The 25,967-nt window shown below is 46.8% G+C and overlaps 1 protein-coding gene across 7 annotated transcripts in view; it reads left to right on the top strand.

The window, feature by feature from the left end:
* LOC139227908 (acidic mammalian chitinase-like) overlaps positions 1–25,967 on the top strand; it is a 155,210-nt gene that overhangs the window by 8,686 nt on the left and 120,557 nt on the right. For 5 of the 7 annotated variants that reach the window (XM_070859058.1, XM_070859054.1, XM_070859056.1 and 2 more), the window contains exon 1: positions 15,014–15,115. The exons of the other annotated variants lie outside the window; for them this stretch is intronic. Coding sequence is in view for 1 of the 5 variants with exons in the window: in XM_070859054.1 (XP_070715155.1) it covers positions 15,114–15,115 (2 nt within the window). In the remaining 4 variants the exon portion in view is untranslated. Of the gene's footprint in view, positions 1–15,013; positions 15,116–25,967 lie in introns of those variants that run through there. 7 annotated transcript variants of the gene reach the window in all.

Here is a 25,967-nt window from a genome sequence, read left to right as displayed (position 1 = left end):
CAACATGAGGGAGGGAATGTTGCAGATGGTTGAGACACTGTCAGGGCGCATAAGGGACGGCATGTTGGAGTTAGCTGCTGCAATAAGGGAACACGCCCAGATGCCGCGCGCATTGACAGAATCAACTGCCACTCCCACTCCAATCCCCACAGCAGCCTCTGAAGAGCCCAAAGCTGGGCCCTCCAACTGGCGCCTAGGCCCTCCAACTGGCACCTACCGCCATCACCCCCCTCAACAGGTGCACAGTACCCGAGATCTTAGAAAGAATAAGCTTGGTACCAAGCCCAGAAACACTGCGCCATTGCCTGCGAGCAAGGATGGGGTGAAATGTCGAAGACCAAGCACAGTGGGCGGTCTTAAAATAAGGTCAAGCTGTTGTTGTTATTAGTGTTGTTACTGTTGTAACTGTTCTCAATTAAAAAAAATTTTTGCAAGTTATGTAAATTTACAAGTTTACAAGTTTGTGATCTTAATGTTTTTAAATGATTTTAAAGAGTGATCTTCAAGTAAAGTTTGATGCAAGAATAATTTTATTAAAGTTAAGTACAAAAGAACTGGTTATTAAACGTTTGTATAAAATATACTTTACATTCAAACTGAATCATTTCCATTATTTGTTCCATTCTTAACACAACTGTTGAAACGCAAGAAGAATCACCCAAGGTCTTGTCACTTCCCCTCTCTCCCTCCCCCCGCCTTAACTAATTGCAGTCTTGTGACTGCTCCCTTTCTCTCTCTGTCCCCCCCCCCGCCCCCCCCCCGCCTCCACTCATTGCAGCCTTCAGAAGCCTTCTGATTGGCACCTCGCTCCCTAGGCTCAGTCTGCAGAAGCCTTCCGATCGGCACCTCGCTTTCTCTCTCCTTCCTCCCCCCGGGGCTTGTGTTCCAGCGAAGCCCCTGTGTCCAGGCGCGGGGTGGATTCTGCCGGCCAAAGCTACCACCCTCCAGCCCTGCTTCAAAACGTTCGGTGGTGGCGTGTGAGTAAAAGAGAAATCTTCTGAAATCCAACAAACTTCCATTTACTATGTTTACAGGTTTAAAAAAAAGTTGAACTTTACTACTGATTTTTACAGTGTTCATGACTCCCTTCCAAATCTTTGATTTAAAAACGATGGCATCTTTCAGCACTGTTTTGTCTATTTGCGCTGGTTTTCTAAAATGCCCAGAAGGTTTTTCGGGAGAGGCCAGATACGCCGACCTTGGAAAAACTTTTGGCCAAACTGCGAAAAATTATAAAAACCGGCGGACATGACGTAAAAAAAAACTGGTCTCGAAAAATCGTAAGTCAGTTACGCCGGCGCAGATCGCAGGGGGGAACTTTGAAAAAAGTAAATACACAAAAAAAATGGCATGCGCCAAAAAAACGCCACAAATGACCCGAAAAAATTGAACCCTTTATCATGTGCACTAACGTTTTATGTGGCACCTTATCGAATGCCATCTGGAAATCCAAATACACCACATCCACTGGTACCCCCTTATCCGCCTTGCTCATTACATTCTCGAAGAACTCCAGCAAATTTGGCAAACATTATTTCCCCTTCATAAAACCATGCTTGATTGAATTATGCTTTTCCAAGTGTCCTGCTACTGCTTCCTTAATAATGGACTCCAGCATTTTCCCAACGACAGATATTAGGCTAACCGGTCTATAGTTTCCTGCTTTCTGTCTGCCTCCTTTTTTAAAGCAGCCTCTGGCATGTTCAACCACACCATCTTCATTCAAAATGTCTCCTCTGTTTTCAGCTCCATGGGACAGCCCTCACTTAGGTTCACTTTTTCCTGTCTGATGGAGGCCAGGGCATCTCTATCAATGTATTTTTGAAAGAATTACATAGAAACTAGAACACAATTACAAATAGCACGACTGAATTTGAAATAAAATAGAGATGTCACTTTAAAAGCTCTTTAATGTAATCTTGTGTAATATTTACTCTGGTTGTCTTGTTCTAATATCACAGTATATTTCTGGAACATTCTGCGTAATATTCTAAGTATGGATAAAAATGAGATCAATAATTGAAAAGAACTTGCATTTATATAGTGCCTTTCACAATCTCATAACACCCCTGCTCTTCGAAGCAAAGCCTTGGAATCGTTTACTTCCATCTGAGAGATCAGACGGAGCCTCAGTATAACGGCACTTCTGACAGTACAGCACTGTGTCAGCCTGGATTTTGTATTCAAGTCTTTGGAGGGGGACTTGAACCCACACCCTTCTGACTCAGAGGCGAGGGTGCTACCCACTGAGCGACAGCTGACACACATCTACATCTGTAAACATCAGTTATCACATTAGAAGCCCCAAATATCATCATTAGGTAGTTTCTCGAAATCGAGGAAGACTTGCTTCCACTCTACACGATGAATTCTCAGATGGCTGTACAGTCCAATGCGGGAATTACAGTCTGTCATAGGTGGAGCAGACAGTAGTTGAAGGAAGGGGTGGCGGGGGGAGCCTGGTTTGCCGCGCGCTCCTTCCGCTGTCTGCGATTGATTTCCGCATGCTCTTGGCGACGAGACTCGAGGTGCTCAGCGCCCTCTCGGATGCTCTTCCTCCACTTTGGGCGGTGTTGCCCCTCCCCCTCCACCAAATAAGATGTGGGGAGGGAGGGGGCGTGTTGAAAAAAAAATCATTGAATGCTATCTTCTGATTTATCAGCATTTTTTGATCTGGTTCAAGCGGGCCTTAGGTATCAAGTTAATTGGGGGTTCACTTACAACATGATTTCTTCGCTCAGAAACTCCCCCCTTCTAGTTATTGCCATCAAGCAGGTCCCTTTGTCTGCCCTGGAGCTGGAGGTCAGGAGGTGGACTGCAAGCCATCCCAGATATCACCCTGACTGACGCAGCATCTTAATGGACAGCAGATGAAAGCGTAGAAGGTGCGGGAGGAGAGGAGCACAGGGGTGGAAACAATAAAGGCGGTGTTTTCATTGTCGCGTGCAATGAAAGAGGTCGATGCTGGTATTGGTGAGGGGGGGAGGGGTCGGGAGGTCGGACGAAGCTGGTTAATCGAAGCAGCTCCGCCTTGTCTCCTGTCCAGCCCTCAGCCCCGCTGTCGTTTATCCGGCTGCGGCGGACCTCGCTCTCTCAGCCCCGCACGCGGTGCTCGGCGGGCAGTGCGCAGGCGCGGCATTTTTCTGGGCGGCCGGCGCTGCGTACGCGTGGCAATCTGGCGGCCGGGATTGCGCAAGCGCGGCAATCTGGCGGCGAGGCATATTCTTTTTTTATGACGATCGGTACTGCGCAGGCGCGGCTTTTTGGCGGGCGGCTGGAGTGTGGAAACGGTCCGCTCACTGAGCAGAAAGGCGGAGAGGGAGAGAGTGGGAGGTAAAGGAGGAAAGCAGCCCACTGTCACCTATTGGTTAATGTAAGTGCCGGAAACCGTCGAAAAGGACAAGAAATCGGTGCTGTCTTAACTTTGGAAATATTTCAATCAAATATATTACAAGGACGAGAAACAGGCGGCGGAATCAGCGAATCTTACAGTGTAGAAAGGGCCCGTCCGGCCCATTGTGTCTGTGCCAGCTCTTTGGTAGAGCTATCCAATTAGTCCCACTCGCCTGCTCTTTCCCCACAAACCTGCATTTCCCCTTTTTAAGTCAAGATCCAAATCCCTTTTGAAAGCTGCTGTTGAACCTCCTTTCACCACCCTTTCAGGCAGCGCATTCCAGATCAGATAACTCCCTGAGTAAAAATAGGATCTCATCTCCCCTCTGGCTTTTTTTGTTGCCAATTATTTTAAATGTGTGTCTTCTGATTGCCGACACCCCTGCCAGTGGAAACTGTTTTTCTCCTATTTCATTGAGGATTTGTTTTTACATAATCTGAATGGCGACTCAAGTGGAGCTGAGTTGTGGGAAGGCGGCAGGTTTTGAGAAGGCTTTTTAAAAAAAATAGTGCTGCGGCAAGGAGGTTTAAGGAAATTGCAGAGTACAGGGGAACAGTGGCCTAGAAATCCCGGCCTCCTTGGGTTCGTACTGAGTGTGTACAGACCTGGGGAGGCCCTGCAAAAGCCGGTTTTCAGCGCACAAGTCGAATGTGCTGAAAACCAGTTTTTCCGATCTGTCAAGCTCGGGTTGATGACATCACTCTTCGGGCTTGGCCAATCGTCCGTATCTCCACAGCCAGGACATTCGCATGTGCAAGATTGTGGTGTTTATCAATATCTTGCCCAGTGGATGTCCTGAAAACTCTTGAGCCGACGGAGTTCCCATTATTATGAATCAGAAAATACTGTGCCTGGATTGGCTGCCCAGAGTCATGTGACCCAGCTGCAACTTACGGACGTCCCAACGTGCACGCGCTCCGATGCGCAGGGAGAGGAGGCCTCAGGACCGGGATCGCTGGTGGGCACAGTAGGATAAGGTAGGTGCACATTTTTTTACCTTTTTCTATCGATCGTCCACGAGAAGACCTCAACTTGGATTTCTAGGCACATTGGACCCCTCTCGGGCTGGAAGAGCAGAAGGCAGGAGCTGATACCTGGAGTTTAGGTGGGGGTGAGGCCATGGAAGGATTTGAAAACAAAGACAAGGATTTTGATATCTATACGATCAGGGATAGCAAGCCAATGGAGAGCAGTAAAGTAGATGATAGATGTGCAGGACTTTGAATGGAATAACATAAGAGCAGCAGAGATCTGGGTGAGGTAGAATGTCGATTGAGGCTTGAGAGGCCATGAAGGAGAGCACCAGAGACGTCAAGCCTTTAGGTACAAGGGATCAGGATTTTGATAGTGATGGGTGCAGTGGAAGAAAAGTGTTACCAGGTGTCTACCACCATCAGATTTTCAATCGTAAAACAGCATATTAATATGAATTATGTGTGTTTAGAACTTTTACTTGCATTTGATTTGGATCTTTTTTCCTTTAAAGTAGATGGGTTGTGACAAACTTTTGCACAAATGTCCATTTATTCCAACATATTTGATCCTGATTTAGAATCACTCACTCCGGACTTCATTACAGCCTTGGTCCAAACATGGACAAATAGATGAATTCTCGAGGTGAGGTGAGAGTGACTACCCTTGACATCAAGGCGGCATTTGACTGAGTGTGGTATCAAGGAGCCCGAGTAAAATTGAAGTCAATGCGAATCAGGGGGATTCGTTCAGATGAGACGTTAAACCGAGGCCCCTGCCTGCTCTCTCAGGTAGACATAAAAGATCCCATGGCACTATTTCCAAGACGAACAGGGGAGTTAATTGTCCTGGCTAATAATTATCCCTCAATCAACATCACTTAAAAAAAACAGATTACTGGTCATTATCAAATTGCTGTTAGTGTTAGTCACCTGAGAACTCGCATTTAGAGTGGAAGCAAATCATCCTTGATTCCGAGGGACTGCCTACATAAGAACATAAGAATTAGGAACAGGAGTAGGTCATCTAGCCCCTCAAGCTTGCTCCGCCACTCAACAAGATCATGGCTGATCTGGCCGTGGTCTCAGCTCCACTTACCCGCCCGCTCCCTATAACCCTTAATTCCCTTATTGGTTAAAAATCTATCTCTCTGTGATTTGAATACATTCAATGAGCTAGCCTCAACTGCTTCCCTGGGCAGAGAATTCCACAGATTTACAACCGTCTGGGAGAAGAAATTCCTTCTCAACTCGGTTTTAAATTGGCTCCCCTGTATTTTGAGGCTGAGCCCCCTAGTTCTAGTCTCCCCAACCAGTGGAAACAACCTCTCTGCCTCTATCTTGTCTATCCCTTTCATTATTTTAAATGTTTCGATAAGATCACCCCTCATCCTTCTGAACTCCAACGAGTAAAGACCCAGTCTACTCAATCTATCATCATAAGGTAACGCCCTCATCTCCGGAATCAGCCGAGTGAATCGTCTCTACCCCCTCCAAAGCTACTATATCCTTCCTTAAGTAAGGTGACCAAAACTGCATGCAGTACTCCAGGTGTGGCCTCACTAATACCCTGTACAGTTGCAGCAGGACCTCCCTGCTTTTATACTCCATCCCTCTCGCAATGAAGGCCAACATTCCATTCGCCTTCCTGATTATCTGCTGCACCTGTAAACTAACTTTTTAGGATTCATGACATGACAAAGACCCCCAGGTCCCTCTGCACCGCAGCATGTTGTAATTTCTCCCCATTCAAATAATATTCCCTTTTACTGTTTTTTTTTCCAAGGTGGATGACCTCACATTTTCCGACATTGTATTCCATCTGCTAAACCTTAGCCCATTCGCTTAATCTATCTAAATCTCTTTGCAGCCTCTCTGTGTCCTCTACACAACCCTCTTTTCACTAATCTTTGTGTCATCTGCAAATTTTGTTACACTACACTCTGTCCCCTCTTCCAGGTCATCTATGTATATTGTAAACAGTTGTGGTCCCAGCACTGATCCCTGTGGCACACCACTAATCACCGATTTCCAACCCGAAAAGGACCCATTTATCCCGACTCTCTGCTTTCTGTTAGCTAGCCAATTTTCGATCCATGCTCATACATTTCCTCTGACTCCGCGTACCTTTATCTTCTGTCGTAACCTTTTGTGTGGCATCTTATCGAATGCCTTTTGGAAATCTAAATACACTACATCCATTGGTACACCTCGATCCACCATGCTCATTATATCCTCAAAGAATTCCAGTAAATTAGTTAAACATGATTTCCCCTTCATGAATCCATGTTGCGTCTGCTTGATTGCATTATTCCTATCTAGATGTCCCGCTATTTCTTCCTTAATGATAGCTTCAAGCATTTTCCCCACTACAGATGTTAAACTAACCGGCCTATAGTTACCTGCCTTTTGTCTGCCCCTTTTTTAAAGAGGCGTTACATTAGCTGCTTTCCAATCCGCTGGTATCTCCCCAGAGTCCAGAGAATTTTGGTAGATTATAACGAATGCATCTGCTATAACTTCCGCCATCTCTTTTAATACCCCGGGATGCATTTCATCAGGACCAGGGGACTTGTCTATCTTGAGTCCCATTAGCCTGTCCAGCACTACCCTCCTAGTGATAGTGATTATTTCAAGGTCCTCCCTTCCCACATTCCCGTGAACAGCAATTTTTGGCATGGTTTTTGTGTCTTCCACTGTGAAGACCGAAGCAAAATAATTGTTTAAGGTCTCAGCCATTTCCACATTTCCCATTATTAAATCCCCCTTCTCATCTTCTAAGGCACGAACATTTACTTTAGTCACTCTTTTCCGTTTTATATGTCGGTAAAAGCTTTTACAATCTGTTTTTAAGTTTTGCGTAAGTTTACTTTCGTAATCTATCTTTCCTTTATTGCTTTCTTAGTCATTCTTTAAAATTTTCTTAATCTTCTAGTTTCCCACCAACCTTGGCCACCTTATACGCATTGGTTTTTAATTTGATACTCGCCTTTATTTCCTTGGTTATCCACGGCTGGTTATCCTTTCTCTTACCACCCTTCGTTTTCACTGGAATATATTTTTGTTGAGCACTATGAAAGAGCTCCTTAAAAGTCCTCCACTGTTCCTCAATTGTGCCACCGTTTAGTCTGTGTTTCCAGTCTACTTTAGCCAACTCTGCCCTCATCCCACTGTAGTCCCCTTTAAGCATAGTACGCTCATTTGAGACACTACTTCCTCACCCTGAATCTATATTATAAATTCAACCATACTGTGATCACTCATTCCGAGAGGATCTTTTACTAGGAGATTGTTTATTATTCCTGTCTCATTACACAGGACCAGATCTAAGATAGCTTGCTCCCTTGTAGGTTCTGTAACATACTGTTCTAAGAAACAATCGCGTATGCATTCTATGAATTCCTCCTCAAGGCTACCCCGTGCGATTTGATTTGACCAATCAATATGGAGGTTAAAATCCCCCATGATTACTGCCGTTCCTTTTTCACATGCCTCCATTATTCTCTTGATTATTGTCCGCCCCACCGCGAAGTTATTATTTGGGGGCCTATAAACTACGCCCACCAGTGACTTTTTCCCCTTACTATCTTTAATCTCCACCCACAATGATTCAACATTTTGTTCATTGGAGCCAATATCATCTCTCACAACTGCCCTGATATCATCCTTTATTAACAGAGCTACCCCACCTCCTTTCCCTTCTTGTCCATCTTTCCAAATTGTCAGATACCCCTGTATATTTAATTCCCAGTCTTGGCCACCCTGCAACCAGGTTTCAGTAATAGCCACCAAATCATACCCATTTGTAATGATTTGTGCCATTTACTTTATTTTGAATGCTGTGTGCGTTTCGGTAGAGTGTTTTAATACTAGTTTTTAAACTATGATTTTTAGTTTTGACCCCTTCTGCAGCCCCTTTATATTCATACATATTGTCCCTTCCTATCACCTTGTGGTTTACACTTACCCCAGTGCTACTCTGCTCTGTTGCCTCCTGCCTTTTGCATTCTTTCTTGGGGTCCTGTTCATCTGAGCTCTCACCCACTCTAACTAGCTCAAGCGCTCTCCTGGGTTCCGAATACTCCTCGCACCGAGCTTTCATGCTTGCCTTTTTATTACACTTTGACCCTTTAGAATTTTGCTGTACAGTGGCCCTTTTTGTTTTTTGCCTTAGGTTTCTCTGCCCTCCACTTTTACTCATCGCCTTTCTGTCTTTTGCTTCTGTCTCCACTTTGTTTCCCTCTGTCTTCCTGCATTGGTTCCCATTCCCCTGCCATATTAGTTTAACTCCTCCCCAACAGCACTAGCAAACACTCCCCCAAGGGAATTGGTTCCGGTCCTGCCCAGGTGCAGACCATCCGGTTTGTACTGGTCCCACCTCCCCCAGAACCGGTTCCAATGCCCCAGGAATTTGAATCCCTCACTGCTGCAGCACTGCTCAAGCCACGTATTCATCTCAGCTGTACTGCGATTCCTACTCTGACTAGCACGTGGCACTGGTAACAACCCTGAGATTACTACTTTTGAGCTCCTACTTTTTAAATTTATCTCCTAGCTACTTAAATTCTTCTCGTAGGACCTCATCCCTTTTTTTTACCTATATTGTTGGTACCAATGTGCACCACTACAACTGGCTGTTCACCCTCCCTTTTCAGAATGTCTTGCACTGGCTCCGAGACATCCTTGCACCAGGGAGACAACATACCATCCTGGAGAATCGGTTGCGGCTGTAGAAACGCCTATCTATTCCCCTTACAATTGAATCCCCTATCACTAGCGCTCTCCCACACTTTTTCCTGCCCTCCTGTGCAGCAAAGCCAGCCACGGTGCCATGAACTTGGCTGCTGCTGCCCTCCCCTGATGAGTCATCTCCCTCAACAGTACTCAAAGTGGTGTATCTGTTTTGCAGGGGAATGACCGCAGGGGACCCCTGCACTACCTTCCTTGCACTGCTCTTCCTGCTGGCCTTCCATTCCCTATCTGGCTGTGGACCCTTCACCTGCGGTAAGACCAACTCGCTACACGTGCTACTCACGTCATTCTCAGCATCACAGATGCTCCAGAGTGAATCCGCCCTCAGCTCCAATTCCGCAACGCGGACCGCCAGGAGCTGGAGGCGGAGTCACTTCCCGCACACATAGTCGTCGGGGACACCAGATGTGTCCCTGAGCTCCCACATGGTACAGGAGGAGCACATCACGTGACCGAGCTCTCCTGCCATGACTTAACCCTTAGATACACTTAAATTGGCAGCAACAATGCTAAAGTTTACTCACTGTTGTAGAAGAGAAAAAAGAAAAACTATTCACCAATCACCAGCCAATCATTTACCCCCTTGGCTGTGACATCACCTTTCTATGTCTTTCTACTTCTTTTTTGCCTTCTCCCTGTAGCTCCACAAGCACACCTCTCCACGCACCTCCGACGCTGCTCCCAACTCAGCGACGCACCGTCCGACCTCACGGCCTTTTATTGGTCTCTCCACGCACCTCCGACGCTGTTCCCTTCTGGTGTGGATGCTCCCGGACCAGTGTGCACAATTCATCGTACGTCTTTTCTGTGGGTTTCGCTGGAGCGAGCAGGTTTTTCATGAGGCCATATGTTGATGCCCCGCAAACGGTGAGGAGGATCGCCCTTCATTTGGCAGCATTCGCTTCTCCTTCCAGCTCGTTGGCCATGAAGTATTGGTCAATTGCTCCATGAAGATTTCCCAATCATCTCCCTCCGAAAATTTCTCCAGGATGCCTACGGTTCTGTGCTTTGTTGCGGTGGGGTTCATCATCTGTATCTCGTCGCCAATTGTTATGTCTTCAATAAAGTGTCAGACTAGATACTGCAAGCTCAAAGTAAGGTGTGACCTTATTACAGATCTCAGAGTGCCTCTCCAGCCTGTGAGGCCCCCTTAGATACAGGTGCTTGCTCCCAAGGAATTGTGGGATCCCTTGGGACTGCAGGGGATAAGCCGTCTGGTGGTTAGACATGGTATTTACAGGTTTACATGCATAACACAACTTGCAGAAGATTACTGTGCAATGGTGACCACCACGAGATCTGGAGACCAGTCCAGAAAGAAGTGGCAAGGATCTTGGTCAAGTAGTTAGCGTAAGTAATATTTTCATTTATTCAATGGAATTGCAATTGTAAATATGATCAGCTGTATATGTCCCACCCTACAGAAAGACACCCTCTCTTAAAAAGTTATGCTTTCATCTTTGCAGAGGAAAATGGCACACAAGAACCCGAACAGGAGGCTTCGCAAATCTGCAGCCACTGACACCCTTGAAAGAGAGGGGCATTGCTTTGATGGGTCCTGCCTGGAGAAAAACAGTCGTCACTGCACAAGCTGGGCCCTCACTTGAGGGAGAGGGAAAGTCCTGCAAATTTCACAGCCTGGCTCTGCTAAGTGTTAAATACCGCTTAGGCTAATAATGCTTCGGTTCCTGGGGATATCTCTGTCAGCTTTGCCTTGGCTGATGCAATGTGGTGTCATTCATCATGGTGCTTCAAATCAGCCTGCTGCCTAGCCTGCGCTTTGTGAGCCTACTCATGCCAGCCACCCTGCTCCCTCCTCTGCTGCGAACCATTTGTCTGCGTCCTGTTATATTTTTCAGAACTTGAGGCTGGCCCTGACGCTGCAGAAGAAAATTCAGACGAGGACCAGCCTGAACAGGATAACATCTTCGAAGCCAACCCTCCAGTCCAAGAACACGTGGATGAGGGGGAGGGAATGGAGCTGGATGAATCCCCCACTGTTTTACTGACTTTGGAGGAGGTGCCGCTCATTGCAGTCCATGACTTGTGGTTTGAGTGCTTTTGGGACATTCCATGGTTTCCCTCCTTCCAAGGTTGCGGGTCCCAGTGGTGGAGTGGAGCGAGGCACACCAGGGCCCCACCTTCCAAGGTTGCGTGTACCAGTGGTTGGGTGCAGCGAGGCACACTCAGGGCCACACCGTCCCAGGCTGCGGGTCTCAGTGGTGGGGTACAAGCCACACCCGTGGGGAAGAGTGGAAGGAGAGCTCAACCTCGCTCTCCTGAGGTCCAGGATCAAACAGATGTAGTTCAGATGATGTCATTAAGTGCAGAGAGCATTGACTTTAGCCAATCACTCCTGGTCGCCATTAGTGATGAGGCAGCAGGACTGTTGGGAGAAGTAACAGCAGTGACACGAGAAATGGGAACGATGTCCGGGACCGTCAGTGAGGGAATAGTGACTATGAGGGTGGGAATGTCAGAGGGAGCTGATGACCTGTCAGTGACCATCATGGAGGGAATGTCAGAGATAGTGCAAACACTGTCACTGATAATGAGGGAGCGAATGTTGCAGGTAGTTGAGACAGTTTTGCTCAACATGAGGGAGGGAATGTTGCAGATCGTTGAGACACTGTCAGGGCGCATAAGGGACAGCAGGTTGGAGTTAGCTGCTGCAATAAGGGAACACGCCCAGATGCCGCGCGCATTGACAGAATCAACTGTCACTCCCACTCCAATCCCCATAGCAGCCTCTGAAGAGACCAAAGCTGGGCCCTCCAACTTGCCGCCTGGGCCCTCCAACTGGCGCCTAGGCCCTCCAACTGGCACATACCGCCACCGACCCCCTCAACAGGTGCACAGTACCCGAGATCTTAGAAAGAATAAGTTGGTACCAAGCCCAGAAACACTGCGCCATCGCCTGCGGGCAAGGGTGGTTGAAATGTCGAAGACCAAGCACAGCAGGCGGTCTTAAAATAAGGTCAAGCTGTTGTTGTTATTAGTGTTGTTACTGTTGTAACTGTTCTCAATTAAAAAATTTTTTTGCAAGTTATGTAAATTTACAAGTTTAAAAGTTTGTCAGTGATCTTCATGTTTTTAAGTGATTTTAAAGAGTGATCTTAAAGTAAAGTTTGATGCAAGAATAATTTTATTAAAGTTAAGTACAAAAGAACTGGTTATTAAACTTTTGAATAAAATATACTTTACATTCAAACTGAATCTTCCATTATTTGTTCCATTCTTAACACAACTGTTGAAACGCAAGAAGAATCACCCAAGGTCTTGTCACTTGCCCTCTCTCCCTCCCCCCCTTAACTAATTGCAGTCTTGTGACTGCTCCCTTTCTCTCTCTTTCCCCCCCCCCGCCCCCACTCATTGCAGTCTGCAGAAGCCTTCCGATTGGCACCTCGCTCCCTAGGCTCAGTCTGCAGAAGCCTTCCGATCGGCACCTCGCTCTCTCTCTCCTTCCTCCCCCCCGCTCCCCCCGGGGCTTGTGTTGCAGCCAAGCCCGTGTCCAGGCGCGGGGTGGATTTTGCCGGCCAACGCTACGACCCTCCAGCCTTGCTTCAAGACGTTCGGTGGTGGCGTGTGAGTAAAAGAGAAATCTTCTGAAATCCAACAAACTTCCATTTACTATGTTTACAGGTTTAAAAAAAGTTTAACTTTACTACTGACTTATACAGTGTTCATGACTCCCTTCCAAATCTTTGATTGAAAACGATGGCATCTTTCAGCACTGTTTTGTCTATTTGCGCTGGTTTTCTTAAATGCCCAGAAGGTTTTTCGGGAGAGGCCAGATACGCCGACCTTGGAAAAACTGTTTGGCCAAACTGTGAAAAATTATAAAAACCGGCGGACATGACGTAAAAAACAACTGGTCTCGAAAAATCGTAAGTCAGTTACGCCGGCGCAGATCGCAGGGGGAAACTTTGAAAAAAGTAAATACACAAAAAAATCGGCGTGCGCCAAAAAAATGCCGCAAATGACCCGAAAAAATTGATCCCTTTATCTTGTGCGCTAACATTTTCTGTGGCACCTTATCGAATGCCTTCTGGAAATCCAAATACACCACATCCACTGGTACCCCCTTATCCGCCTTGCTCATTACATTCTCGAAGAACTCCAGCAAATTTGGCAAACATTATTTCCCCTTCATAAAACCATGCTTGATTGAATTATGCTTTTCCAAGTGTCCTGCTACTGCTTCCTTAATAATGGACTCCAGCATTTTCCCAACGACAGATATTAGGCTAACCAGTCTATAGTTTCCTGCTTTCTGTCTGCCTCCTTTTTTAAAGCAGCCTCTGGCATGTTCAACCACACCATCTTCATTCAAAATGTCTCCTCTGTTTTCAGCTCCATGGGACAGCCCTCACTTAGGTTCACTTTTTCCTATCTGATGGAGGCCAGGGCATCTCTATCAATGTATTTTTGAAAGAATTACATAGAAACTACAATACAATTACAAATTGCACTACTGAATTTGAAATAAAATAGAGATGTTACTTTAAAAGCTCTTTAATGTAATCTTGTGTAATATTTACTCTGGTTGTCTTGTTCTAATATCACAGTATATTTCTGGAACATTCTGCATAATATTCTAAGTGTGGATAAAAATATGATCAATAATTGAAAAGAACTTGCATTTATATAGTGCCTTTCACAATCTCATAACACCAGGAATAACTCCCCAGCTGTTCTTCGAAGCAAAGCCATGGAATCGTTTACTTCCACCTGAGAGATCAGACGGAGCCTCAGTATAACATCTCAGCCGAGAGACGGCACTTCTGACAGTACAGCACTGTATCAGCCTGGATTTTGTATTCAAGTCTCTGGAAGGGGACTTGAACCCACACCCTTCTGACTCAGAGGCGAGGGTGCTACCCACTGAGCGACAGCTGACACACATCTACATCTGTAAACATCAGTTATCACATTAGAAGCCCCAAATATCATCATTCGGTAGTCTCTCGAAATCGAGGAAGACTTGACTCCACTCTACACGTTGAATTCTCAGATGGCTGTACAGTCCAATGCGGGAATTACAGTCTGTCATAGGTGGGGCAGACAGTAGTTGAAGGAAGGTGTGGCGGGGGGAGCCTGGTTTGCCGCGCGCTCCTTCAGTTGTCTGCGATTGATTTCCGCATGCTCTTGGCGACAAAACTCGAGGTGCTCAGCGCCCTCTCGGATGCTCTTCCTCCACTTTGGGCTGTGTTGCCCCTCCCCCTCCACCAAATAAGATGTGGGGAGGGAGTGGACATGTTGAAAAAAAATCATTGAATGCTATCAGCATTTTTTGATCTAGTTCAAGCGGGCCTTCGGTATCAAGTTAATTGGGGGTTCACTTACAACATGATTTCTTCGCTCAGAAACTCCCCCCTTCTAGTTATTGCCATCAAGCAGGTCCCTTTTGTCTGCCCTGGAGCTGGAGGTCAGGAGGTGGACTGCAAGCCATCCTAGATATCACCCTGACTGACGCAGCATTTTAATGGACAGCAGATGAGAGCGTAGAAGGTGCGGGAGGAGAGGAGCACAGGGGTGGAAACAATAAAGGCGGTGTTTTCATTGTCGCGTGCAATGAAAGAGGACGATGCTGGTACTGGTGAGGGGGGGAGGGGTCGGGAGGTCGGACGAAGCTGGTTAATCGAAGCAGCTCCGCCTTGTCTCCTGTCCAGGCCTCAGCCCCGCTGCCGTTTATCCGGCTGCGGCGGACCTCGCTCTCTCAGCCCCGCACGCGGTGCTCGGCGGGCAGTGCGCAGGCGCGGCATTTTTCTGGGCGGCCGGCGCTGCGTACGCGTGGCAATCTGGCGGCCGGGATTGCGCAAGCGCGGCAATCTGGCGGCGAGGCATATTCTTTTTTATGACGATCGGTACTGCGCAGGCGCGGCTTTTTGGTGGGCGGTTGGAGTGTGGAAACGGTCCGCTCACTGAGGAGAAAGGCGGAGAGGGAGAGAGTGGGAGGTAAAGGAGGAAAGCAGCCCACTGTCACCTATTGGTTAATGTAAGTGCCGGAAACCGTCGAAAAGGACAAGAAATCGGTGCTGTCTTAACTTTGGAAATATTTCAATCAAATATATTACAAGGACGAGAAACAGGCGGCGGAATCAGCGAATCTTACAGTGCAGAAAGGGCCCGTCCGGCCCATTGTGTCTGTGCCAGCTCTTTAGTAGAGCTATCCAATTAGTCCCACTCGCCTGCTCTTTCCCCACAAACCTGCATTTCCCCTTTTTAAGTCAAGATCCAAATCCCTTTTGAAAGCTGCTGTTGAACCTGCTTTCACCACCCTTTCAGGCAGCGCATTCCAGATCAGATAACTCCCTGAGTAAAAATAGGATCTCATCTCCCCTCTGGCTTTTTTTGTTGCCAATTATTTTAAATGTGTGTCTTCTGATTGCCGACACCCCTGCCAGTGGAAACTGTTTTCTCCTACTTCATTGAGGATTTGTTTTTACATAATCTGAATGGCGACTCAAGTGGAGCTGAGTTGTGGGAAGGCGGCAGGTTTTGAGAAGGCTTTTTAAAAAAAATAGTGCTGCGGCAAGGAGGTTTAAGGAAATTGCAGAGTACAGGGGAACAGTGGCCTAGAAATCCCGGCCTCCTTGGTTTCGTACTGAGTGTGTACAGACCTGGGGAGGCCCTGCAAAAGCCGGTTTTCAGCGCACAAGTCGAATGTGCTGAAAACCAGTTTTTCCGATCTGTCAAGCTCGGGTTGATGACATCACTCTTCGGGCTTGGCCAATCGTCCGTATCTCAACAGCCAGGACATTCGCATGTGCAAGATTGTGGTGTTTATCAATATCTTGCCCAGTGGATGTCCTGAAAACTCTTGAGCCGACGGAGTTCCCATTATTATGAATCAAAATACTGTGCCTGGATTGGCTGCCCAGAGTCATGTGACCCAGCTGCAACTTACGGACGTCCCAACGTGCACGCGCTCCGATGCGCAGGGAGAGGAGGCCTCAGGACCGGGATCGCTGGTGGGCACAGTAGGATAAGGTAGGTGCACATCTTTTTTTTACCTTTTTCTATTGATCGTCCACGAGAAGACCTCAACCTGGATTTCTAGGCACATTGGACCCCTCTCGGGCTGGAAGAGCAGAAGGCAGGAGCTGATACCTCGAGTTTAGATGGGGGTGAGGCCATGGAAGGATTTGAAAACAAAGACAAGGATTTTGATATCTATACGATCAGGGATAGCAAGCCAATGGAGAGCAGTAAAGTAGATGATAGATGTGCAGGACTTTGAATGGGATAACATAAGAGCAGCAGAGATCTTGATGAGGTAGAATGTCGATTGAGGCTTGAGAGGCCATGAAGGAGAGCACCAGAGACGTCAAGCCTTTAGGTACAAGGGATCAGGATTTTGATAGTGATGGGTGCAGTGGAAGAAAAGTGTTACCAGGTGTCTACCACCATCAGATTTTCAATCGTAAAACAGCATATTAATATGAATTATGTGTGTTTAGAACTTTTACTTGCATTTGATTTGGATCTTTTTTCCTTTAAAGTAGATGGGTTGTGACAAACTTTTCCACAAATGTCCATTTATTCCAACATATTTGATCCTGATTTAGAATCACTCACTCCGGACTTCATTACAGCCTTGGTCCAAACATGGACAAATAGATGAATTCTTGAGGTGAGGTGAGAGTGACTACCCTTGACATCAAGGCAGCATTTGACTGAGTGTGGTATCAAGGAGCCCGAGTAAAATTGAAGTCAATGCGAATCAGGGGGATTCGTTCAGATGAGACGTTAAACCGAGGCCCCTGTCTGCTCTCTCAGGTAGACATAAAAGATCCCATGGCACTATTTCCAAGACGAACAGGGGAGTTAATTGTCCTGGCCAATAATTATCCCTCAATCAACATCACTAAAAAAAACAGATTACTGGTCATTATCAAATTGCTGTTAGTGATAGTCACCTGAGAACTCGCATTTAGAGTGGAAGCAAATCATCCTTGACTCCGAGGGACTGCCTACATAAGAACATAAGAATTAGAAACAGGAGTAGGCCATCTAGCCCCTCGAGCCTGCTCCGCCACTCAACAAGATCATGGCTGATCTGGCCGTGGTCTCAGCTCCACTTACCCGCCCGCTCCCTATAACCCTTAATTCCCTTATTGGTTAAAAATCTATCTCTCTGTGATTTGAATACATTCAATGAGCTAGCCTCAACTGCTTCCCTGGGCAGAGAATTCCACAGATTTACAACCGTCTGGGAGAAGAAATTCCTTCTCAACTCGGTTTTAAATTGGCTCCCCTGTATTTTTGAGGCTGTGCCCCCTAGTTCTAGTCTCTCCGACCAGTGGAAACAACCTCTCTGCCTCTATCTTGTCTATCCCTTTCATTATTTTAAATGTTTCTATAAGATCACCCTTCATCCTTCTGAACTCCAACGAGTAAAGACCCAGTCTACTCAATCTATCATCATAAGGTAACCCCCCTCATCTCCGGAATTAGCCGAGTGAATCATTTCTGTACCCCCTCCAAAGCTAGTATATCCTTCCTTAAGTAAGGTGACCAAAACTGCATGCAGTACTCCAGGTGCGGCCTCACCAATTCCCTGTACAGTTGCAGCAAAACCTCCCTGCTTTTGTAATCCAACCCTCGCAATGAAGGCCAACATTCCATTCACCTTCCTGATTATCTGCTGCACCTGTAAACTAACTTTTTAGGATTCATGCACAAAGACTTTTAGTGTCCCCCTCTCCTTTTATAGGGGGCACTGGAAAAAAGGAAAAATTTGATTTTAGTGCCAAAAAAAAAACACACAAAAAAAAAACCAAAAAAAAAAAAAGGGCCTTGTAAATGTCTTGTGTGTGTCATCCAGGTCGGGTGGCACGGATACATGTTTTATGTTTTCACAGGTAAACTCAAAAGAGTTTCATGCACAAAGACCCCAGGTCCCTCTGCACCGCAGCATGTTATAATTTCTCCCCATTCAAATAATATTCCCTTTTACTGTTTTTTTTTCCAAGGTGGATGACCTCACATATTCTGACATTGTATTCCATCTGCCAAACCTTAGCCCGTTCGCTTAACCTATCTAAATCTCTTTACAGCCTCTCTGTCCTCTACACAACCCGCTTTCCACTAACCTTTGTGTCATCTGCAAATTATGTTACACTACACTCTGTCCCCTCTTCCACATCATCTATGTATATTGTAAACAGTTGTGGTCCCAGCACTGATCCCTGTGGCACACCACTAACCACCGATTTCCAACCCGAAAAGGACCCATTTATCCCGACTCTCTGCTTTCTGTTAGCTAGCCAATTCTCGATCCATGCTAATACATTTCCTCTGACTCCGCGTACCTTTATCTTCTGCAGTAACCTTTTGTGTGGCACCTTATCGAATGCCTTTTGGAAATCTAAATACACCACATCCATCAGTACACCTCTATCCACCATGCTCGTTATATCCTCAAAGAATTCCAGTAAATTAGTTAAACATGATTTCCCCTTCATGTCTTCCACTGTGAAGACCGAAGCAAAATAAATGTTTAAGGTCTCAGCCATTTCCACATTTCCCATTATTAAATCCCCCTTCTCATCTTCTAAGGCACCAACATTTACTTTAGTCACTCTTTTCCGTTTTAAATATCGGTAAAAGCTTTTACTATCTGTTTTTATGTTTGTTTACTTTCGTAATCCATCTTTCCTTTCTTTATTGCTTTCTTAGTCATTCTTTGCTGTCGTTTAAAATTTTCCCAATCATCTCGCTTCCAACTAACCTTGGCCACTTTATATGCATTGGTTTTTAATTTGATACTCTCCTTTATTTCGTTGGTTGTCCACGACTGGTTATCCCTTCTCTTACTGCCCTTCTTTTTCACTGGAATATATTTTTGTTGAGCACTATGAAAGAGCTCCATAAAAGTCCTCCACTGTTCCTCAATTGTGCCACCATTTAGTCTGTGTTCCTAGTCTACTTTAGCCAACTCTGCCCTCATCCCACTGTAGTCCCCTTTGTTTAAGCATAGTACGGTCGTTTGAGACACTACTTCCTCACCCTCAATCTGTATTACAAATTCAACCATGGTGATGATGATGTTAGTGGGAGCTTGTGCATAAATTGGATGCCACGTTTCCTACATTACAACAGTGACTATACTTTAAAAAGTACTTCATTGGCTGAAAAGTGCCTTGGGACGTTTAGTGGTCATGAAAGGCCCTATATAAATGCAAGTCTTTCTTTTTTTCAGAGCCTCAATTTTTTCTCATCTTCCTCCTCGACTGTTCTAATCTCATCTCGTCCAAGAAATCTATTTCCTGCACCCAAAACCCCATTCCCTCTAAACTCTTGACCAGCTAAATTTCCTTCCTGGTTTCCATCCTAGCTGATATAATTGTAAATGGTTCCCTCTCTTCAAGCCCTAGTCTTATCCCTCTCACAACTGCCTTCATTACTCCCCTCTTCACCTCTCTTGATAACTACTGGTAGATCAGTGTCCCTTTCACCACCAATGTCTTGAATATATTTCACCTCCCAGATCCAAGCTTATCTCTCCCACAACTCCCAGTTTGAAACCCTCAGTCATTTTTCCGCATCCCCCGCCCTGCCATCCCTCCACCCCCCATAACAAAAAAGCATCCCTACCTAAAATCATGAACATCATTCTCTGTAACTTTGACCATTGTATGTTATCCCTCCTCATCCTCCTGACCTCAGCACAGAACAGCAGAACACAAGAAATAGGAGCAGGAGTAGGCCATTTGACTCCTCGAGCCTGCTCCGTCATTTAATAAGATCATAGCTAATCTGATCATGGATTCTTCCACTTCCCTGCCCGCTCCCCATAACCCTTTATTCCCTTATCGCTCAAAAATGTGTATCTCTGCCTTAAATATATTCAATGACCCAGCCTCCACAGCTCTCTGGGGCAGAGAATTCCACAGATTTACAACCCTCTGAGAGAAGAAATTCCTCATTCCAGTTTTAATGGGTGGCCCCTTATTCTGAGATGATGCTTCCTAGTTTTGATTTCTCCTATGAGTGGAAATATACTCTCTGCATCTAACTTGTTCAGTTCTCATTATCTTATATGTTGCAATAAGATCACCTCTCATTCTTCTGCACTCCAATGAGTATACATCCAACCTACTCAACTTATCTTCACAAGTCAGCCCCCTCATCTCCAGAATCAACCTCGTTAACTTTCTCTGAACAGCCTCCAATGCAAGTATATCCTTCCTTAAATACGGAGACCAAAACTGCACACAGTACTCCAGGTGTGGCCTCACCAATACCCTGCCTCACCAATACCCTGTACAGTTGTTGCAGGACTTCTCTTGCTTTTATACTCTATCACCCTTGCGATAAAGGCCAACATTCCATTTGACTTCCTGATTACTTGCAGTACATGCATACTAATTTTTTGTGTTTCATGCACAAGGACCCCCAGGTCCCTCTGTACTGGAGCACTTTGCAATTTTTCTCCATTTAAATGATAATCTGCTTTTCTATATTTTTTTTCCCCAAAGTGGATAACCTCACATTTTCCTACACTATGTTCATTGGCCAAATTTTTGCCCACTCACTTAGCCTGTCTATATCACTTTGCAAATTTTTTGTGTCTTCCTCACAATTTGCTTTCCCACCTATCTTTGTATCATCAGCAAACTTGGCCACATTACAGTCGGTCCCTTCATCCGTTATTAATGTAGATTATAAATAGTTGAGGTCCCAGCACTGATCCCTGCGGCTGTTTGCCAACCTGAAAATTACCCGTTTATCCCGACTGTCTGTTTTCTGTTAGCCAATATTACCCCCAACCCCGTGAACATTTTGGCTCAATTTTGCCCAAGCCCGTTTTCTGAAGTATTGCCAGAGTTATGCCCATTTTTCTCGGCCAGAAATGCGGCAGAAATAATTTGCCAAAATTTCCCCGATCTATAAGTTGAATTTGGTGCCGCGCAGCATGTCCAGTCGCCTTGGGGGGTGGAGCCTGTTGTCTGCACCGAAAAACCTTCTGCGCATGCGCGGAAAAAATAATTACGTTTCTGACATTGTTGCGATGGCCGTGCATGCGCAGTACAGCTCCGAGTTGGCAATTGGCCATTTTTAAAGAGCCAGTTGTGTGTGTTACAAGTGCAGCGTGAAAGCATTGGAAAAATCGCAGCTGCTGCAGTACACTATGTAACACGGTGCAAGGACCAAGAATTTCTTACAGGAAGAAGTGGACGCACTAGCTACTGTGATTGCAAACAGATGGCAGGAGCTGGACACCAGCAGAGGTCACATAAAAGTTCCACCCAAAGAAATAAAGAAACCCTGTTTTGAATAAAGGGTCAGACTAGATACTGCAAGCTCAAAGTAAGGTGTGACCGTAGTTCTTTATTGCAGATCTCAGAGTGCCTCTCTAGCCTGTGAGGCCTCCTTATATACAGGTGCTCCCAAGGGATTGTGGGATCCCTTGAGATTTCAGGGGATAAGCCCTCTGGTGATTAGACATGATATTTACAGGTTTACATACATAACAACACTCCCCCACCCTCCCCCCCAAAAAAAATCAATACTATTTACAATGTGAGTCAATCTGGGGCCTTCCTTTCCCTGGTTGATCGTCTCGGTGCAAATGTTGGTTTTGGTGAGTCGTTTGTTGGGACCTCACTGGGCTGCTGTGCAACTGGCCTTGCTGGGGTGGTGAGTCCTGCTGGGCTGCTGCGGGTGATGGGTTCTGCATTGTGATCAACCGCTGGGTTGGTTGCCACTGTGTGTGTGTGTTGGAGTGGACTCGAGAACACTTGAGTCAAAGGCAGAGTCTCAATTGAAGAGATCTTCGAAGTGCTCCTTCCAGCGGCCCCTGACTGCCTCGGTGTCTTTAATGAGTGTTTCCCCAGTCTTGGCCAGCAGTCGGGTGGGACCTTGGGTGTTTGGCCCGTAGGTGGCCTTGACTGCGATGAAGAATCCTCGCACATTATGGTTGTTGGACAGCTGCTATATCTCCTGTGCTTTTTTCATCCACCACCTGTTCTTTAGGTCTCTGTTTTTTTGTTGGACCTCAGCCTTGAGCCGTCTGTAATGCTGTTTTGCTGTTGCCACATTGGATTGTTGTTTAAAGCTCAGAAACGGCCTGCGCTTGCGATCTATTAGCTCTTGGATCTCCTGATCATTCTCATCAAACCAGTTCTGGTGCTTCCTGGTTGAGTAACCGAGTGTCTCTTTGCAGGCATTGGTTATGGAGGCCTGGAGGGCAAACCAAGCGCTGTGGGCATTCTGCGTCTCAGGGTTGTCAAGGCATGCCAGGTTGGTTGTGAGGCGCTGGCTGTATAGGGTTCACTTAGCTGGGTCCTTAAGTGCTCTGGCATTCACCTTTTTGCGGCACTGCTTCTGTTGACCCCTCCACTTTGGGGCTATGTTGATGTCGGTGATGGATTGGATTAGGCGGTGGTTCGTCTAGCAGGCATTGGCTCCTGTCATAGCACGGGTGATGCGCACATCCTTGCGATCCCTGGCTCGTACGATGACATAGTCAAGTGCTTGGAGTGATGGAGTGTTCTCGACTCCATCCCGCAGCATGCTACCCGCTACCACCTCAGTGAGACCCCAACACTGCATGAGGTAGAAAAAGCCATAAGACAGCTCAAAAACAAGAAGGCTACGGGTGCGGATAGAATCCCTGCTGAGGCATTAAAGTTTGGTGGAGGGGTACTGCTGCCACGAATGCACAACATCATCTCTATCATCTGGAGAGAGGAGAGCATGCCAGGGGATCTCCAATGCAGTAATCGTGACCATCTTTAAAAAAAGGGGTCAAGTCTGACTGCGGCAGCTACAGAGGAATCTCCCTGCTATCAGCCACTGGGAAAGTCGTCGTAGAGGAGTACTCAACCGTCTTCTTCCCATGGCCGAGGAGCTCCTCCCAGAGTCACAGTGCGGATTTCGTCCCCTACGGGGCACAACGGACATGATTTTTGCAACGTGACAGCTACAGCAAAAATGCAGAGAACAGCGCCAGCCCTTATACATGACCTTCTTCGACCTTACAAAGGCCTTTGACACTGTCAACCGCGAGGGTCTCTGGAGTGTCCTCCTCCGTTTCGGATACCACCAAAAGTTCATCATCATCCTCCGCCTGCTCCACGACGACATGCAGGCCGTGATCCTTACCAACGGATTCAACACAGACCCAATTCACATCCAGACCGGGGTCAAACAGGGCTGCGTCATCGCCCCAACTCTCTTCATCTTTCTCGCCACCATGCTCCACCTCACAGTCAACAAACTCCCCGCTGGAGTGGAACTAAACTACAGAACCAATTTGAACCTGTTCAACCTGCGCCGCCTCCAGGCCAGATCCAAGACCATCCCAACCTCTGTCATCGAGCTACAGAACGTGGACGACGCCTGCGTCTGCGCACACACAGAGGCTGAACTCCAGGACATAGTCGACGTACTTACTGTGGCGTACGAAAGCATGGGCCTTGTGCTAAGCATCCGTAAGACAAAGGTCCTCCACCAGCCTGTCCTCACCGCACAGCACTGCCCCCCAGTTATCAAGATCCACAGCGCGGCCCTGGACACCGTGGACCACTTCCCATATCTCGGGAGCCTCCTATCAACAAGAGCAGACATCGACAACGAGATCCAACACCGCCTCCAGTGCGTCAGTGCAGCCTTCGGTCACCTGAGGAAAAAAGTGTTTGAAGACCAGGCCCCTCAAACTGCCACCAAGCTCATGGTCTACAGGGCTGTAGTAATACCTGCCCTCCTGTATGGCTCAGAGACATGGACCATATACAGTAGACACCTCAAGTTGATATCACCAATGATGTCTCCGCAAGATCTTACAACTCCCCTGGGAGGACAGGCACACCAACATCAGCATCCTCACTCAGGCTAACATCCTCAGCATTGATGCACTGACCACACTTGATCAGCTCCACTGGGCAGGCCACATAGTCCGCATGCCAGACACGAGACTCCCAAAGCAAGTGCTCTACTCAGAGCTTCTTCATGGCAAACGAGCCAAAGGTGGGCAGTGGAAACGCTACAAGGACATCTTCAAAGCCTCCCTGATAAAGTGCAACATCCTCACTGACACCTGGGAGTCCCTTGGCCCAAGACCGCCCTAAGTGGAGGAAGTGCATCTGAGAGGGCGCTGTGCACCTCGAGTCTCAACGGCGAGAGCATGCAAAAATCAAGCATAGACAGTGGAAAGAGCGTGCGGTGAACCAGTCCCATCCCACCCCTTCCCTCAATGACGATCTGTCCCACTTGTGACAGAGTCTGTGGCTCATGTATTGGACTGTTCAGCCACCAAAGAACTCACTTGGAAGCAAGTCTTCCTTTATTCCGAGGGACTGCCTATGATGATGTTGGAGGATCAAAAAAGGTAGTCTCTATTGTGGGTTGTTTTGGATAGTCTGTAAATCTGAATTTGGTTTGGTCCAAGTGTTTCCTGCAGGTGAGTCCATTTCAGAATTTGACCACAAATACCCTACTTCCCTCTTTGGCCAAAACAGTATTAGGAAGCCACTTGGGACCTTGTCCATTGTTCAACACAAATACAGGATCATTTATCTCAATTTCGTGTGACACATTTGCACGATCATGATATGTATTCTGTTGAAGCCGCCTGCTCTCTACCTGATCATGTAGATAAGGGTGGACGAACGAGAGCCTTGTCTTAAGTGCCCCTTCCATGAGCAGTTCAACGGGAGAGACCCCAGTGAGCGAGTGGGGTCTTGTGCGGTAAATCAGCAGGACTCGGGATAAGCGAGTCTGCAGTGAGCCTTAAGTTACCCTTTTCAAGCTCTGCTTGATTGTTTGAACTGCTCGTTCTGACTGGTTTAAACAGGGCAGATGTGACATGTTTGATCCCATTGCGGGTCATGAATTCCTTGAACTCGGCACTGGTAAAGCACGGCCCGTTGACATTGACTAGGATTTCAAGCAGGCCGTGCGTGGCAAACATGGCCCGTAGGCTTTCAATGCTGGCAGCAGGCATGCCTGCCGACATTATCACACATTCTATCCATTTGGAGTATGCATCTACAACCACTAAGGACATTTTTCCCAAGAATGGGCCTGCATAGTCGACATGGACCCTGGACCACGGTTTGGAGGTCCAGGACCATAAACTTAGTGGCGCCTCCCTGGGTGCATTGCTTAACTGTGAATATGAATTACATTTGTGCACGCAGGACTCTAAGTCTGCATCAATACCGGGCAACCATACGTGGGCTCTGGCTTTCATCATTACGATGCCTGGGTGAGTGCTGTGGAGATCACTAATGAAGATGTCCTTGCCCTTTTTTGGCACCACGACCAGATTACCCCATAGGAGGCAGTCTGCCTGTATAGACATTTCACCTCTGCGCCACTGGTACGGCTTTATTTCTTCCTGCATCTCTAATGGGACACTAGACCAACTCCCGTGGAGCACACAGTTTTTTATTAAGGACAGTAAGGGATCCTGGCTCGTCCAGGTTCTAATTTATTAGGTGGTAACAGGTGATTGCTCACTCTCGAATGCTTCCATTACCATAACTAAATCTGCGGGCTGTGCCATTTCCACCCCTGTGGTGGGCAATGGCAGCCTACTGAGAGCATAGGCACAGTTTTCTGTGCCTGGCATGTGGCGGATGGCATAGTTGTGTGTGGACAACGTGAGCGCCCATCTCTGGATGCGGGCCGATGCATTCGTATTTATCCCCTTGCTTTCAGAAAAGACGGATATAAGTGGCTTATGGTCGGTTTCCAATTCAAATTTGAGCTCGAACAGATATTGATGCATTTTCTTTAACCCGTAAACACACGCTAATGCTTCTTTTTCGATCATACTGTAGGCCCTCTCAGCCTTAGACAGACTTCTGGATGCATAAGCAACTGGTTGCTATTTC

The sequence above is a fragment of the Pristiophorus japonicus genome, chromosome 17 (genome assembly GCF_044704955.1).
Source record: "Pristiophorus japonicus isolate sPriJap1 chromosome 17, sPriJap1.hap1, whole genome shotgun sequence".
NCBI classification, from domain to species: Eukaryota; Metazoa; Chordata; class Chondrichthyes; family Pristiophoridae; genus Pristiophorus; species Pristiophorus japonicus.
The sequence above is the reverse complement of the archived record's forward strand: the minus strand, read 5'-3'. Positions and strand labels throughout refer to the sequence as shown.